At 33.8% G+C, this 17,234-nt stretch overlaps 1 protein-coding gene across 1 annotated transcript in view; it reads right to left on the bottom strand.

Annotated features, from left to right (window-relative positions):
* LOC110020951 (glycosyltransferase-like At2g41451) overlaps positions 1-13,529 on the bottom strand; it is a 28,694-nt gene extending 15,165 nt beyond the window's left edge. Inside the window, exons 1-7 of the mRNA XM_020719258.1 lie at positions 13,071-13,529; positions 12,405-12,554; positions 12,176-12,228; positions 10,191-10,299; positions 8,940-9,074; positions 8,807-8,851; positions 2,433-2,620 (exon numbers count right to left, since the gene is read on the bottom strand). Coding sequence (XP_020574917.1) covers positions 2,433-2,620; positions 8,807-8,851; positions 8,940-9,074; positions 10,191-10,299; positions 12,176-12,228; positions 12,405-12,554; positions 13,071-13,439 — 1,049 coding nt within the window. The 5' untranslated portion in view covers positions 13,440-13,529. The remainder of the gene's footprint in view (positions 1-2,432; positions 2,621-8,806; positions 8,852-8,939; positions 9,075-10,190; positions 10,300-12,175; positions 12,229-12,404; positions 12,555-13,070) is intronic.
* Positions 13,530-17,234: the final 3,705 nt, after the last annotated feature.

Raw genomic sequence — 17,234 nt, 5'->3', positions numbered from 1 at the left:
CTGCAGATTTTCCATTTATATATATATATATATTGTAAAGCAACACTGCATTTCTTTTGGTCAATACCTTTGGGCATAATGGTAATCCTATTATGACTTTAAGGAAAAAAGCTTAAAGTGGAACGGGAATGGACAAAGTTAAAGTGTCAATGAAATGAACAGCGTTTTCTTTTGGTCATTCATGCATAGCATAGCATAAAAATTTAATGCATAATAGATTATAATTACTCACGACATTATAGTTATGGTTGCAAATAATGTTTTCTATCAGGTGAAGAAAAGTTATAGGTTGATAGGTTTAATAGAAGAGACTTGGTTTACCGAAGGAAGACTACCGCTGCTAGGTATTTTTTTATAATGATAGTTTTACTTCATTGTTTCTTTCAGAAATTGATATATTGTTTAGTACTGGCTTGAGATGTTGCCTTTAGATGTTATTATTTCTAGATGTTTTAGATTTTATTTCACTTTGTGGATTAGTGGCTCTTTTATATGTATTGAAAGTTTTCATAATGCGGATAGTAAGATGTAATACCGTCTAATCATAAATATAGATGTATGCTCGCAGGTGGAGAAAACCCCTCCAGTGTGTTGGGGGCCAAGGCAGTCATCAATGGGATCCAAGAGATTTGAGGGCAACAGTCAAAGAGTCGTCAACCCCGAGAGATCACAACAGCTCCATTACTGACAAAGGGCAGGCAGAAGCTTCGACAAATGAAGTCAAATCTCCCCCAACCCCAAGAGACTGTCGTGGGGCTGTCCACCTGAACCAGTTCAGCCGATTTTGGATGGGGTTAGGAGGGTTGACCTATTCTCCTGAGGTTTTAGGTTGCCGCCGAATTGAGTTGTCCCTACCCATTTTACCTAGTCTATTTTTGTGCTACTTCTACTTGCTCTAGGGGATTGATTTGTTTTCAGATTTCTAGTCCATCCCTTCTAGAATTGTATCTGAGGATAGGCAAGGCTCCGGTCATATTCTGCTATACAGTAGTGGTTATCTCCTCAATCTCTCTCCCATTTCCATCTCATCTGCTTGTTTATACTTCCCCCCGCATCCCTAAGTAGCTATTGTCGCACCTCCAACACCCCCTATTGTAATTTTCTACCCCTCCTGCATTCCCCCCTTGCTGTCGTTGCTGTGGTTTCACCCGTTCTTATTGCCGCCAGCCTGTCTACAACCCTCATACCCCCAACCACCACTTCTTGCATGCCCTCATCCTCCACACCATTCCCTGACCATCTCACTGTTGTTCCACTGGCTCTCCACCTATCACCCTAGCGAGATATTTGTGTTTTATTGGTTTTCTTCCTGCTTCTGAGTTATTGACTGTCATCTCGTGTTTTGTGTAATAAATTCTGTTTTCCTAATGGATTTTGGGTTGCCTCCAATATCAGAAGCAGTTAGAAATCAAAAATGACTTTAAATGCCACAAATCAATTCAAAATTATGAAAATATAATGATGTCATTTTTTCAAACAAAAAAAATGGTACAAAAGAAATAAACAATTACTGAAACAAGCTCGCTATAAGCAACCAAAATGAGACCTAAAATGAAAAGTGATTAGCATCTCGTAGATCTTTTTCCTACAACGAACAAAATATGCAAAGCTTAAAGCAAAGCCACTTATCTAATTACTTCCAAGAGAAATTATGATCATACTAATAGATATTAAAACTAGCAAGGTTCTGCAGATAAAATAGCTGCGTAATGTATGCCTAGAATATCCATAACAAAGGGAAACCAAACAAGCTCATCCATAATCATGCCTACAGAGTGCTACCATTACTAAATATACTTTCACCAATGCTACATTTAGGATTACAAGGTATCCTCTGATACAGATGAAAACTCTATAAATTTGGTTATACAAAAATGACAGAACAGTGATAGGATATCTATTAAAGTGCTACACTGATGCTGCCCTGTAAACAAACAAAGATAAGATAAAATGCTTCTTGTACAGTCAATGTGAAAACCCAACTTAATCTGAAATATTGATTCTTTGATGCCCGGAACTCAACAAAGTTAGGTAAATTGACATATTTTAGGCATTTAATAAACCGTCAACCCTTTTTTGAATAGGGTCGGGAATTCAAAGATAAATCAAAGTTAATTCAAACAGCCATGCACAGAAGCTCATATGGTTGATTTGAAAACTTCAGCTTCATGTGTTAATCCATTTCAACAGCATTTCTTTTCAAAAACCTGCCAAATCACTAACTAATTTGTGTGAAAACCATAAAAAAAAATTAAAGATCTCTCCACACGTGCACCTTCTACAACACTTCATGATCATGTAAATGCACTTCCTGTGCAGCTCGGCATCCTATTTTCTCTATACGAGTAGCAATCACCATTTTGTATAACCTAACACAGCACAACAATAAAAAACAGAACCTTAGTGATGATAGAACAAGACAAGTATCTTACTTTGGAGTTTTCATATAGTTGTGCCATCTATGAGCTCCATTAGGACGTAGATGATCTTGAATCCGTGCTGCAGATTTTCCATTTCCATAGGTGAGAAAGTAGTTGGGATTACCACGCGTTGCTTCCTTGTACAGACCAAAATAAGTTTCCTTCGGAAGATGATCATAGTTCTTCTTGAACATGGAAATCTTTGGGCAAGGACCATACATATACACATGATTAGCAATATCAACGACGTTCTTATCAATAAATTAGAGAAATTGATAGCAGGAGTTTCTGTCAATAACTGAAATCAGTACTGTCAATATGACTACATACGCCCAAAACAAATAATTTACATTGCAACTAAAAAGGGGAACATGTGAGCCGCATGCCTACTATATCTTATACCCCTCCACCTTTAAATTGGAGGCATTTGCATAAATACCACACAAATCTTATGTATTTATATGTATGACACCTAAACTTTAATATTTACGTTCATCGCACTCAAATCCATAAAATCCAATCAAAAATACCACTTTTACTAACGTTTTAGAAGTCAAATGCACCATTTTATGCATAGATTTATAGCACAAGGTGTTATAAATACAAATATCAAACTTTAGGTTGAATATGTAAATCCATAAAAACTGTGGCAGGTATTTATATTTTCCTTTAAATTAAACAATTAAATAATCAAAATCAATGATAGAATCAACGGCTCTCCTTGCTAAAACAAAGAAAAAGCGTGATTAGCACAACAGCCAAGAACTCACAATATACATTGGGCGATTTGAAAGTAAGAATAAAACATAAAATACTGAAACAACTTGGAACATAAAATGGTTCACCAAATCATCAACTCAAAAAGAATAATCATATATCTAGCTAAAAACAGCAGTGTTAGGTATATTTCTACATTCCTGGCTGTACTGAAGCCTTTCATTGCTTATGAGAAGTAAAACAGCTGTTTCAGTTTTTCATTGTTTTTTCAAGTCATTTTACCACGTTTCCAAGGCATGGCTCCATAGTTGATTTCCTCCGCACTTTGGGAAAGATCAAGCAAGAAAGACTTCTTGTCGAAAGAACATGTATGTATTATTTTAGGTGAACATAATTAGATTCATGTAAAAAGGTACGCCCAAACTTACCCTTATGAGTTAATTAAAGGAGTTCTTGCAAAAATTGAATGCAAAATAGAAAAGGTTCCAAGAGTTTGTCACAGTAAAGGGTGAAATGAAAACCCTTTTTGTGTGAGAGGCACTAAGCCCACTCAAAAAATTGAGCCTTCCAAGCGAGAATATCATGGATAAGGATTAGGTATGCAATTTTAGCATGCCAAGTTAGCCGACCCTTAGTGAGAATGTATGGTGTCTTATTGTGGCTTTATTGGCTTCACAATAATGTGAGATAAAAAGCAAATTTTGAGGGGCGCAATTGAACTCCACTGCTAGTAGATTTTAGAAGTAAATAGGGCTATCAAAAAAGCTCGTTGTTTATGAACAACTCGTGTTCAGCTCGTGAAGTAGGTGGTGTTTGAATCGTTCGTTAACAAAGCAAGCCGGACGTAATTTTTTTAAGCTCAAATAATAAACGAGCCAACACGAAAACCCTTTATTAGATTGTGTTCGGCTCGTTTTGCTAGGAATAGTAAAATTATATATATATATATATGTGTGTGTGTGTGTGTGTGTGTGTGTGTGTCATCTCCCACACTCGGCTCTAGGGTTTCGACCGAACCCTAGCAACCCTTATCGCATAAAGATCATTTCATTTCCTCACATTTCTTCTCCGGCGTCGTCTCTCCGTACTCTCCGTCGTCGTCGACTCGCGCTGCTTCAACGTCGACTACGGCTCTCGTCAGCGACATTCAAAGCCGACAGAGTTCGCATCTGCTGCGTTGTCTCTGTTCGATTTCACCGATTCACATCTCATGGAAAACGGGAAGGTGTCGCGGGTTATCTTCCTCTTTCGTTTTCCTCCTCGATCACTCAAAGAAGATGAGAAGGGGTTGCATGCTTGTCTTCCTTCTTGACTCAGCTTGACAACACCGAGTGTTTTGTCTCTTCGGTTCCTGATCGTCTTCGGCTCGTCATTCTTGCCCTCTGACCGACTTAGCAGGGATTTTAATTGATGTGATGGAGCTTCCTTCTTCTTCGGTTGAACCTGGTAAAATCTCATTTGCCCACATGGTGAGTAATCCTCAAATGGAGATGGCGGTTGTCTTTCCCTCAACTTATAAGGAATATCGTGATGGTACAGGTGATTGTTTAATTATTAAGAATGCAAGTAGAAAAAGTGGGAAAGCAGAACTCTTTTTCTTTGAGTTATAAATTTCAACCCTAACTGACAAATTCAAGTTAGCCCGTATTGAAAAATTTCAGTGGGGGCACCCACCTATGGAAGTTATCACGAAAAATTTTAAAGATCTCAAATTAGCAGGAAAGTGAAAAGTGGAGCTCATGGATGGGAGACATGTATTGATTCAATTAATCGTGGTTGAAGACTACACTCGGATTTTTTCCAAAAAAATATCTCAGCATTGTTGGTGAATTAATGAAGCTAATCAAGTTCTCTTCTGATTTTGACCACAATCATGAACCTCCTATTGTACCGGTATGGTTCAGTCTACCATGTGAAGCTGCACCTTTTTCATCATCAGGTTCTTTACTCTATTGGGGTCATACTTGGGGACCCTATGAAGCTAGATCTACCGAATTTCAACATAACCAGACCTTTTATGGTTATTGAAGTCTAATTGGGCAGAACTCATAATGGATATTGGCAACAGACTGTGAAGCATAGACCGCCTTACTGTTCTCATTGTAAGATGTTTAGGCATGCACTTAATAAATGTCATAAGTTTCATCCTAATTTGAAATCTAAAGATCAAGTGAATAAGAATGGATCTAATCCCACTACACGAGACATATATGTTCCATCTGAAGAGAAAGCTACCACAGGACAGGTTTTGGATATCGCTAAAAATCAGCCACCTACCATCCCTGCTGAGCCGATCCTCTACCCAACATCTCGCAGTTCTTGATGAAGAACATCATACTACAGGTACAGATCCAAAAGTGCTTATATCAGTCACTGTTATTGAAGAAAACTCACTTACATGTCAAGACACACGAGAGTATTTCTTTGATTCAATCAAATATCAACTGCTACAACAAGCAGTTATTTCTAATGTTCAATATCCTACACATGTCTGGCACACTTTAGACCAATCAACTGATCAGGCGAGCCAATCTTCAGATGAGAAAAGGCGGGTCTATTCCAGGAGAAAAAAAACTGGAGGCCGACTCAAGCTTGGAAACTTATTGGATGATACTTTGGTCACTACTAGCAATGGCACTCACTTACCAATTTATTAGTTGACTCCTTTCATAAAACTAGAGATAGAGGCAAAGCAAAATTGGGTAGCTTTCTAGCTACCTGATACTGCGTTTTTTTGCATTTTTGTTTTTTTTAGGTCTCTTGTAATTTTCTGTATTTTCTCTTTATTTGGAATCATTTGTATGTAGGGCTGTCAAAACGGCTGTTCGTGAACAGCTCGTGTTCGGCTCATTAAACAGCTCGTGTCCGGCTCGTTCGTTAAGCCTAACGAGCTGAACACGAACAAATTTTTAAGCTCGTTTTTAAGCTCAAAATCAAAACGAGCCGAACACGAACAACCTCGTGTTCGGCTCGAAATAGCTCGAAAAAAAAATATATAACTCAACTCTTTATATAACAATATATTATTTATATAATAATATATTATATATATTTATGTCTAAGTTTAAATCATAACACCGCATGCGACAATGTGGTTAGTGTCTTTTTTTGTATAGATTTGATTCAGGTTCGAATCCTACACTTTACATCTATTTTTCTCAATTTTAGTTTAACGAGCCAATTTCGAGCCGAACACAAACATGAATATTTAAATCGAGTCAAATACGAACACACTGTTCACGAACCGATTTCGAACACGAGCTATTTCGAACGAGCAGAACACGAGCCAAGCCTGAGTTCTCTCAAGCTCGGCTCGTTTTCAACCCTATTTGTATGTGGTCGTTATCGTGAGTGTCGTGCTTGGGCCCTTCCACAAAATCTATATGTATCTTTATTTCCTTTTAGTATATTAGTCTTTGGGCGTGCCAACTTCTGCCTCAGGTATATATATTAAACTTAAATCACAACAACTTGTGGAGTAATATGGTTTTGTGATTTTTATTGAATAAGAATGGTGTGAGTTTGAATCCAACACCATCTATTTTTCTACTTAATCTAAACAAGCCAATTTCAAATATAATTAATTTCGAACGAGCCGAACATGAGCCAAGCCTGAGCTAATTCAAGCTCGGCTCGTTTACATCCCTAGTTGAAAAGTGGTGCTAAAAGCCACTAAAGTCGTCTTTACCAATTTTGGTCACAACATTTCTCATCATTCTCTCAGCAATGTGTGTTTGGTGACTCACTAATATTAAACCAAAAAATGTACGGTTAAAGTTTATTGATGTGAGTTGACCTGATAAGCCAATGTGACTCATGTGTGGTTCATTATTGATTTGACATTAATAACTCTTGTGTGATGTCATCTAATGACTTGCTAACTATTTTATTTCAGGTCAATCATTTTTAGTAACCATGAAGATGATGAATCTCTCATTTGAATTATTTAGACCTTTGACTACTTAAGGACAAGCTCAAGATGCAATCTCAATCAATTCGAGGTAAAGTGAACATTTTAAGGCCTTTTTAGTTTAGTACATGTGTCTTAGTAGTAATCATTCTAAATTGGTAAAGAATATTTACCAAATGTCTGAAGGATGATGAACAAAATATTAAAATTAATCAAATTTTCTTCAGATTTATTCAAAATTATTCAGGATATATTTAAAACTTAGAATACAAATCATATTCCCCAAGATACATGGTAACCCCAAGATTTATGCCAATCATGTCAAAAATAACATGCAACTCACGCCAAATCGGAATATTGCATGCTTCTTTTTTTCAATAAGTAATCCCGTAACTCCTAAATATTCCAAACAATGATATACTCCACCTCTAAAGGATAGCAAAGGCCATGGCTTGTGTTGTTTTTGCACTTTGCTTTGTGAGTTTATTTTCCTTTCTTTTTGAGTCTTTATTGTATCATTGTTTTTATTCAATTATAAAATTTGACGTATTGCATCGTGGTTTGGGTTAACTCCGGTATCAATTATCGGGTATAAATAGATTTGTTATGTCTAGGGTTAGGGGGATGCATGAGATCGAGTTGTGAGTCTAAGGTTTAGGTTTTGGGAGAGATTTCCTACCTCTCGAATTGTAGGAATTGGAAGAGATCACCTACCTGTCGAATCATAGGTGCTTATCTTTTGTATTTGTCTGAGTTGTTTGGATGATTGAAATAAAAATTAGTGTTAGTCCTAATTTATGTGGAGAAGCGTGCCAACTTCTGCCTCAGGTCATATCAATTTCACAATCTTGTTGGAAAGTTATTTAACCAGGTGGCAGCTTGCAACACTTGTACTGAGATACATATGTAAAACTGGGATATTAGGGTGGGAAGAGATTGAGATATAGAGCAAAATTAAACCTAAAAGGGAGAACTAGATAGGAGGAGATCATGGGTCAAGAACAGAAAAGGAATGAGGGAGACAGAGGAGACATCAAGGGAAACAAGTTCATACAATAAAAAGATAACCGCAGTTGACCTTCTCTCTTCTTTTTCCTATTTCAATCATTACAATCCATCTATTTTGGGCATGAGATAATAACAGCAAGGAGATCGTAGCATTGCATCCCCACTGCTACTGGTGAAGTTTAGCTTTGCATATATGGGAAAGCTTTGCCTGGTGCATTGGAGAAAAAGTAGATCATTTGTGCTTTAAAAATTTGATGGAAGATTTACATACATACCACTCAATTCCCATGTATTTACATATCAAACACCCAAACTTCAATTACATACATATCACCTTGCCTATGCATGAAAAAAATATATTTCAATTTTTAAAGGTTAACATGGTGGCACTTTTTGATGTGATGTGAGAGATTTCAGTGGTATAAATTAAAAGCCAAATTTTAGGTGTTAGATATGTAAATACATATGAATTGGGTGGTATGTATGTAAATGCCCCAAAATTTATATCCTTGTATCTCAAAGCCTTTCAATGGAACTCCTCTCCTTCATACCTGATAATTTTACATGTCCATCAAATGTACATCTGATATTTTTATCTTTCTAATATTTATTCTTTTAAAACTTTCATAGCTAATCTTTGTTCTTAATGAAATACTTATATGGATTTATGCAACTCAAATATATCCAGGCATTATAGCAGCAGAAAAAGGCTAAATACATATAATCTGCAACAAGATGCAAACACCCTTACCTCACTAAATGGGTCCTTGATGTCATCTCGTTCTATGCTACTTTCCTGGGATAAAAAGAATCAGATGTAAAGGATTTGTTTGTGTAAAGGATTGTTTGGCATAAACAAACAATACTTTTATTATTAAACTCACGTAATTGGGAAAGATAACCATATCAACATTGCTGGGAACATCTGAAAGCAACTGCCTTACGGAGTATTCGTTGGACCCCACTGGATGTAATAATTCATCTGTGTCAAGATGGATAATCCACTCCATTCCATCATGCTTTGACAACAAAATAAAATTCTATAATATCAGAACTCCATTGAAGTCATACAGAGAATTAAAAGCTGAAACTTCATTCTACAGTTCACAAACGATTAAAAAAAAAGCAAGAAATCCAAACTCCATGAAGAAGCTTGAGAAAAAAACAAATAAAGAAACAGAAGAGAAGTCAGTTTGGCATACTAACTAGATGAAAAAGCAAATTCTGTAATGATATAAAGAGAAAATTAATATTTTAATCAAGGTTGTGAAAATCGGGTCGGATATCAAACCAAAAAAAAGGAAAGATTCACGGTTTACTGGTTCGACCAAGGCTGAACCGAAGGTTGAACCAGATGACATAATAACTTATAATTTTATTTAAATATGACGTAAATGATATATTTATAAAAAATGATTATTAAAATATAAAATAAATACATCAATATTTAAATAATGAACACCACAACAATTTTTATAAATTATTTTAAAATTTAATAATTAGTTTTTTAAAAAAAAATTAAGTATGAAATATAAAAATCGCATTATAATAATTTTAAAAATATCTATATCAACAACAACAAAGTCTTAATCCCACTACGTGAGATCGGCTACATGAATTCATTTTGTCCATTGCGCCCTATTTAGTGTCATATTTTCATTTAGTTCTAATAAATTAAGAATATCTATATAATGAATAAAAATTAACTATTGTCAAAATATAAAAGGAGTAAAATCTCCCAAGATATGTTGGTCGATCTTCCTCCCATCCCTAAATCTGCCACGTGGCACTGAGGAGTTGTAATCATTTCTTCCACCAAACTCCATTATTACCCTGCTTTAATTACTTGATTTCCACTTTCCAATGTCTTTCCTCTCCACTGGAAACTCCCCATGCAAACCCACCTTATGTTTCCAACGCCATTTAAGTATTAAAAAATACAATATTCGGTCAAATCGGCCTGTTTTTGCCAGTTCAAACTGGTTAAATCTGGTTCAATACAAAGGCGATTTTAAGCCGGCCCAAACCGGACCACCGGTCAATTTACGTTCGGTTGGTCCGGTTCACGGTCGAACCGACCGGTTTGGTTTTCTAAACCATGATTTTAACACTAATAATATTAAAATTGCTCATACCCGTGCCATAACAATAGCCATCTCCATGTTAAGTGATTGCTTAACAAATAATTCATGGTTACATGGTTTGTAAAAGAAATTTGACAGCCAAGTCTCGTTCCATATGCGGCTGCAGCAAGAAAAATAAAATAAGTTTTTTTTTTATCACAATCGTATAAGGTTAACTAGTAAACAATAAAATATAAATGCTTCTCCAGGCTCCTTCTACATATTATGATGTATTGCATAAACCTAATTAGCAGAAAAGAAAGGGATTACAAATAAGAACCTGCCAAATTAGAGAATCCAATTATCAAACTTATAGAAAAGTGTTTTACATAATGTTTGAGTGATTCTTTGCCTATATTATATGTGCAAAATACAAATATGATTAGACCATGGCTGCTTTCTTCAAGTTATATCAAACACAAACAAGCTTTATAAACTTAAAAAGCATTAATAAAAGAGATGCCCAAGCTTAGCAAAAACATGAAAAACATAAAAAATCAATTTAGGAAGAAAATTCAACATAATAATGGCAAAGGTTGAACATTTGGGACCAAATGTATGAACCCCAGATGAACCACTTTGCTGTTGTTTTCACTTTAATGTAGATTGGAGTCTTGTTAACACTTTCCTTCCAACACAAGTAAGTTAATGATATGCCCTTGATTGGAACATATGGGTTTTAACATGGCCACAGAAAAACTGCAGCACTTAATAGTATTGGACCAAAAATATTAGAATGGCAATTTAAAGCAGGCATAAAGAAATTCATTGCTGGATAAAAATGTCAGAGAAAGATATTCAATCAGGAATATTGAGCGCACTTCATTCCTCTTCACTAGCATCTCACCCATAATGCTGTCATTAGCTTTAACTTTTAGAATATAATTATGATACAACTGGATTAAAATATAGAGATAAAAAATTAGATAAATTTCATGATCCCTGATGTCTGGTCCCAGAGGTGCATCCAAGTCTTCTCGTACATCTTAACTTGAATAAATAAGCAATAAAAAGATTTAAAGATAAATTAGTAGTAAGACAAAACAGCTTACAAATCAGAACAGTAAAAATAGGTAAGCCAAAATATGTAGCCCTAGTTGAGCAAGTTCGCTGCAGTATAAGCTATTCATGAAATACCCGATTTGCTAAATCATGTTGCTGTATGAGATAACGCCTAAGAATTTAAAGAATAAGCTACACCAACTATTTTAATATAATATCAAAAGAAAACAGCTCATTTGCAAATTAAATTTCACCTTAGTAAGATGTGTAAATTTAAAATTTGAGTTCTACGGTGGTACAAACCCTTTCCAGGAAGTACAATGAAAAATTGGAGGATTTAACCTACTTCTTTAACTATTTTCATGTCATCTTACTATCTCTATTCCTCACAACAAAAAGAAGTGAATGCATGTTCGTCTGCATTTCACTCAAGAGAATAAGGAATCTCAATTTTCCTCTTATGGTTCATATAATTAAAACTTTAAAAGCTATATAATGAGAGAAAGCTTCTTATTTGAATGCTATCTTACAGGTTTTTTATGAGATAAATAATTTAAGAATTTGATAAGCAATTGAAGGCGATACCAAGATCAAAAGGCAATACAGGTATGTTTCAGGTGACAGAGTCAGTTGTGTGCTTGTACTTCCCTATCATGTAGCCTATGCGTGCTTACCAACTGACAAGTAAATCATGCATGTAAGCGGCTAAAGTATTAGCCTTTAAGCTTTCTCCCTGCAATACCTCAAAGCCAATCAATATTTACTTTTCCAGATGTTTATGTTAAAAGCAAAAAAAACTGAAAGAATAGAGTATATTTTTAATGGGCAGTCAAGTAATTTACATCAATGAAAATGGTGCAACAAAAAGGTGGAAATAAAATTACAAATGATGTGCTACTTACGAGCAGCCTGCAGATGCTCTGGAAAACTTCCATCATACCCTTTTATTAAAATGGACTCAAAATTTCAAAAATTCAAAAATTGAAGTAACTAACCTTTTAGCCTGTTTGTCTTCAAGTTCAGCAGTTCTGTATATCACTTTAACACCCTGTCATCAGAAATGCAGACGCTCAAGATAAACATTACCCAAAAACTGTTTTAGTTTCCCCCTTCTCACCTTACCAGCGACACCCAGCACCCAAACCAAACAAAAAAAAAATGAGAAGAAGATTAAAATGGCTTAATTAAATGAAATTTCATCAACAAAGAGGTGCAATAACTTACAGGAATTGATTCAAGAACTGCTGAAACATCAGGCTTTGCAGCTGCGCCTTCCACAAACAAAAAGAACTGGGAAACCCCAATCACTTTATGGAAATACAGCCATGGTAAAATCTGCTCTAAGCCAGCAGACGTGCTTGATGTGATACAGATCTGCAAAGAAAATGTCATTTTATACCCAAAATCAGATATCTAAAATAACAACAAATGTAAGATAGAACTTTTCTTAGGATTTGACAGAAAAATCCCCAAAAAAAGTTGACCTTTACGGGAAATAATAACAACAAGGAACCAGCGAAATTCATCCCGATGCATTAACCTCAATGAAATATTGATCCATGCTGATTAATCGTGTACTGTTTGACTTGTGACGTACAACTTTAGAAAGGAAATTTATCCATCAAATAGCAATGCGAAAAGTTACCGCTAGACAAAGAAGCAATACAAGCACAAAATACGAACCAGTATGAAAACCATATTATTCCAGATAAAATGAAAGACGAATTCTAAGTGCTCGGGACCAATTCAAAACGCTGACAAAGCGGACATATCATCTCTAACTCCTACCAACAGAAAAACTAGCTGAAATTCACAAGGGGCCTCAATTTTGTACAGACAGGAACAAAAGTAAAAATGGAACAATTAAGACATCGACAGAACAAATCTGACCCTGGGTCGCAGATTAGGATCGGAAACATAATTCCGACCGTGGTAATAAGGCAAGGAACCAGGGGAACTCCTGCTTAGGATCTCTATACAATCAGAGGAAGAGGGGGAAGAAGAGCGGGAAACTGAGGAAAAGATAGAGACGGCCGAGGATCCCAGCGGGCTATTGTCCATGCCGGGAAAAGTCTGCCTGTCACTTGGCCAGGCGGATGACGGATCATTGATCTCACCACGCCACTGGAGCATGAAGGCGAATGCCGCAAGTGCGAGGGGTAGCGCAGTCAGAAGGAGGACTATCCTCGATGCGAAGCTGGCGCTGGAGGAACTGGTGGAGGAGGCCTGCAGCCTCAAGGGGCCGTTGAGACCCGCCATGAGAAAGATCGATGCTAGGTTAAAGCAGCTGATCCATTGGAGTTGCGAGAGCGCTCCGTTCAACTTCAGTCTTCAGCTTGAAGATACGCTCCCCTCCCCTCGTTAGTTGGAACTCCCAAATTTATGTTTTATTAGAATATAGGGAAATTTACGTACATACCCTTCAATTCATAACTATTTACATATTGACACCCAAAATTTATTTTTTATATGTATAACTTTAATATCAAAAATTTATACATAAAAAAAAATACATTTCACTTTTAAAAAGTTAATAAAGATGATAATTTTTATGTGATATTAAATATTTGAGTGATATGCAACTAAATATGAATTTTAAGGTGATAAATATTAAGTATACTTCAAAATTTGTGAAAAATTTTGTTTGAATAATATAAAATGATAATTATTATCTTTCATTACTTTTAGCCATTTATAAAATTAATGTTTTATTACTTTTATTTAAGAAATTTACATTTTAATGTTAATTTTTGTAGAAAAAATTTTAACTCCTATTTTTCAACTTTTACTAAATTTCTTACGTTTAAATATTGAAATTCATAGTATTTTTTTTCTTTTTTATATATAGTTTCTTATTATATTGAATTATTTTTCAATTTATGTTGTTTGATTTTGCATTATTGAATGTTGGAATTTGGCAACAACAAATAACTTATCGTAACTTACTAACTTCATATGAAGAACTCCCGCGCACAAAGATAAAAGAAGCTGAAAATGAGTATCTTAGTTTTTTTATATGAATAAACTTAAAAAGAGAAGAAATCGCATTGCTTGATATTGTTGAAGTAATTGATCATATAAAATTTACATTTTAATGTTAATTTTTGTAGAAAAAAATTTATTTCCTATTTTTCAACTTTTACTAAATTTCTTACATTTAAATATTGAAATTCATAGTAACTTTTTTTTATTTTTTATATATAGTTTCTTATTATATTTACCAAATTGAATTATTTTTAAATATATGTTGTTTGATTTTGCATTATTGAATGTTGGAATTTGGCAACAACAAATAACTTACCGTAACTTCATATGAAGAACTCCCGCGCACAAAGAGAAGCTGAGAATGAATATCTTAGTTTTTTATATGAATAAACTTAAAAAGTGAAGAAATCGCAATACTTGATATTGTTGAAGTAATTGATCATATTGTAAAATTACAAAGTGTGGAATATTATAAATCTAATGCGAAATCTTTGAGCAAAAGAATGATATTAAAGATTAGCATCATCGATGGAAAAAGTTAGTTTATCTAGTTATTGTGTCTGGTTAACGCACGTAGCTCTAAGTGCGGAAGCCAATCCAAAAATGTCATGGGTTTTTTTATCATTATTTTATTATATATAATATATTTTAATCTCTAAAATGAGAGAAAACAACACACGTAATGCGCGCTCGTCCCTGACCCCACCGTTCCAGAAAAAAAGACAATTGCAACAAATACAATGATCGAGGCTTTTGGTTTTTGGGGTTCATTTGACTTTTCATAGTCAGAGATTGATGTTAAGCTCTCTAAGTTTTGTTTTATGGTTTGACGCTCGTTATTTTCCCTCTTTTTCTGTTTAGTTTCTTTATTTTTATTTGCCGACATTTTCTCATTCTAGAATTTCACGTGTCAGCTTGTCTCCCAACTTAATGAAAAAGAAAAGACTGAGAATCATGTAGGAATCAAAATACAACATACGAAAGTTGTGTGTGATCAAATTATTGTCTTGTTGGTAAGTAAATTTAATGATATACTTTCAAATGTGAGGCAATCATTGTCTTTTCTTGTTTGAATGGTTTTTTTTTTTCATAATTGATTTTTTTTGTGTGCTCCTAAAGTATAACCATACTGTATTTGTTGTGTCGATTTATCTTGGTATAGTCAATACAATATAGTTGTACTGAAGGGGTGTTGCAATGTTGAGTTTTTTAAAAAAGTGAATAAAAAATTGTTGAGTTTTTTTTTTTTTTTTTTAGATACATGTTGAAATGATTGTACTGACGGAACTCGGTACAGCTATTATAATACGGTTGTATTGAAATAATAAGGCAGCAATGTTGAGTTTTTATTAAAATTTGAATAAAAATAAAAAATGGGTATATATATAGAATGAATTTTAATTTTTTGTTATTCCTCATACCTACGACTGTTTGATTATGTGCCCTTGTACAACTATATTGTATGGGTTGTACTGATGTAACTTAATACAACCGAGGTTGTACTAAGGTAACAACCAATATAACACAATTGTATTTTAGGAAAATAAAAATGTTGATTTTTGTTTAAAATTTGAATTAAAGAAATTGTATATAGATAAAATGAATTTTAAAAAAATGGTATATATATTAAAAGAAATTTTTATTTTTTTCCTTATGATTGTCTGATTATTTCTCTTGTACAACTATGTTACAGATTCAACATCTTTGTAATAGTAGAGCAGCAATGTTTAAAATATGAATATTATATATATATATATATACATAATGAATTTTTTAAATAAAAAAATGGTATATAAATATAAAGAATTTTTAAATAAAAAAATGGTATATAGATAAAATCAATGTTTAATTTTCATTTTTCCCTACGATTGTCTGATTATTTCCCTTATACAATGCAATACAGTTGTATTGAAGTAAGCACGCAATGATTACGTTATTTTATATTTGCATTCTTAATATATTTTTTTTGTTTTATTGCTTTAATAGTGTATTTGAAAACTTTCAATATAATGACCAGCAGTGGAATTATGTTCATATGCTAACCCTCTACATTTCGAGCGGTATGAATTTTTATATACTTTTTTTTTTAATTTTTATGTTATAAATTCTTATAACAAATAGAACATTGCATTGTTCCTTTTGGAACAACAGTGTTGTATCGGTTGTGTTGAGTAAACCAATGCAACAAATACAACATGGTTGTAAAAGTAGTGATAAATCAATGAATCATAGCCATGAGGAAAAAATTAATTGCAAATTTCAATATACAATTTTTTACAACAAATACAACATTGTATTGTTCATTTCGATAAATTAAATAAAGTCTCGTTCATCAGCACACAATCAATATAGTTTCATTGGAGGAATAAAGAAAATTAAATATTACATGCATCAAATTGCTCCAATGAATAAAAATAAATAAAGCTTATAGATAAACAATGTAAAAGAAATATTTTTTCAAACTTTTCAATGAGTTCAAATCTATAATTTCATTACCATAAAGAGAAGCGATTATGACCTAAGAGTTGTTTACGTTACCACTCTTGCACTCTCCCTCCTCAAGGTTTTTTTTTACAACGACAACAGTTTTTTCCTCACGTTTCACAATGAAAAAATTTTTCATGTCCAAGCTTTAGAAGTTGTACAGCTTTTCTAATTTTGTTTTCAAATTTTTGGTGTGTTATTTTTCTACGATAAAATGACGCGTAAATATCTTTTGACGGACCGAGTCGGGCAACGTCGTTACTTACGCCGTTTATTATAAATTCTTTATAATAAAATAATAATAATAAATATTTGACCCGTGACATTTTCGGATTGGCTTCAGCACGCAAAGTTACATGTGTTAACTAGACAAAATAATTCTTCCATGGTTATTGTTATTAGATGGTATCAATTATGTAATGATAGTTGAATGATTACAATTTTTGGTGATAATCATCTATTCATATCATTTGATATATTTATAAGATTTTCTTAAATTTCTAAGTTCTCTTCAAGCTTCACACCCTTACATAAAAGATGGGGTATATTTAAAATTCTTTACAATAGCAATTCAAATATATATAT

The sequence above is a fragment of the Phalaenopsis equestris genome, unplaced genomic scaffold, assembly GCF_001263595.1.
Source record: "Phalaenopsis equestris unplaced genomic scaffold, ASM126359v1 Scaffold000114, whole genome shotgun sequence".
NCBI classification, from domain to species: domain Eukaryota; kingdom Viridiplantae; phylum Streptophyta; class Magnoliopsida; order Asparagales; family Orchidaceae; genus Phalaenopsis; species Phalaenopsis equestris.
This window is presented reverse-complemented; position numbering and strand designations above follow the sequence as displayed.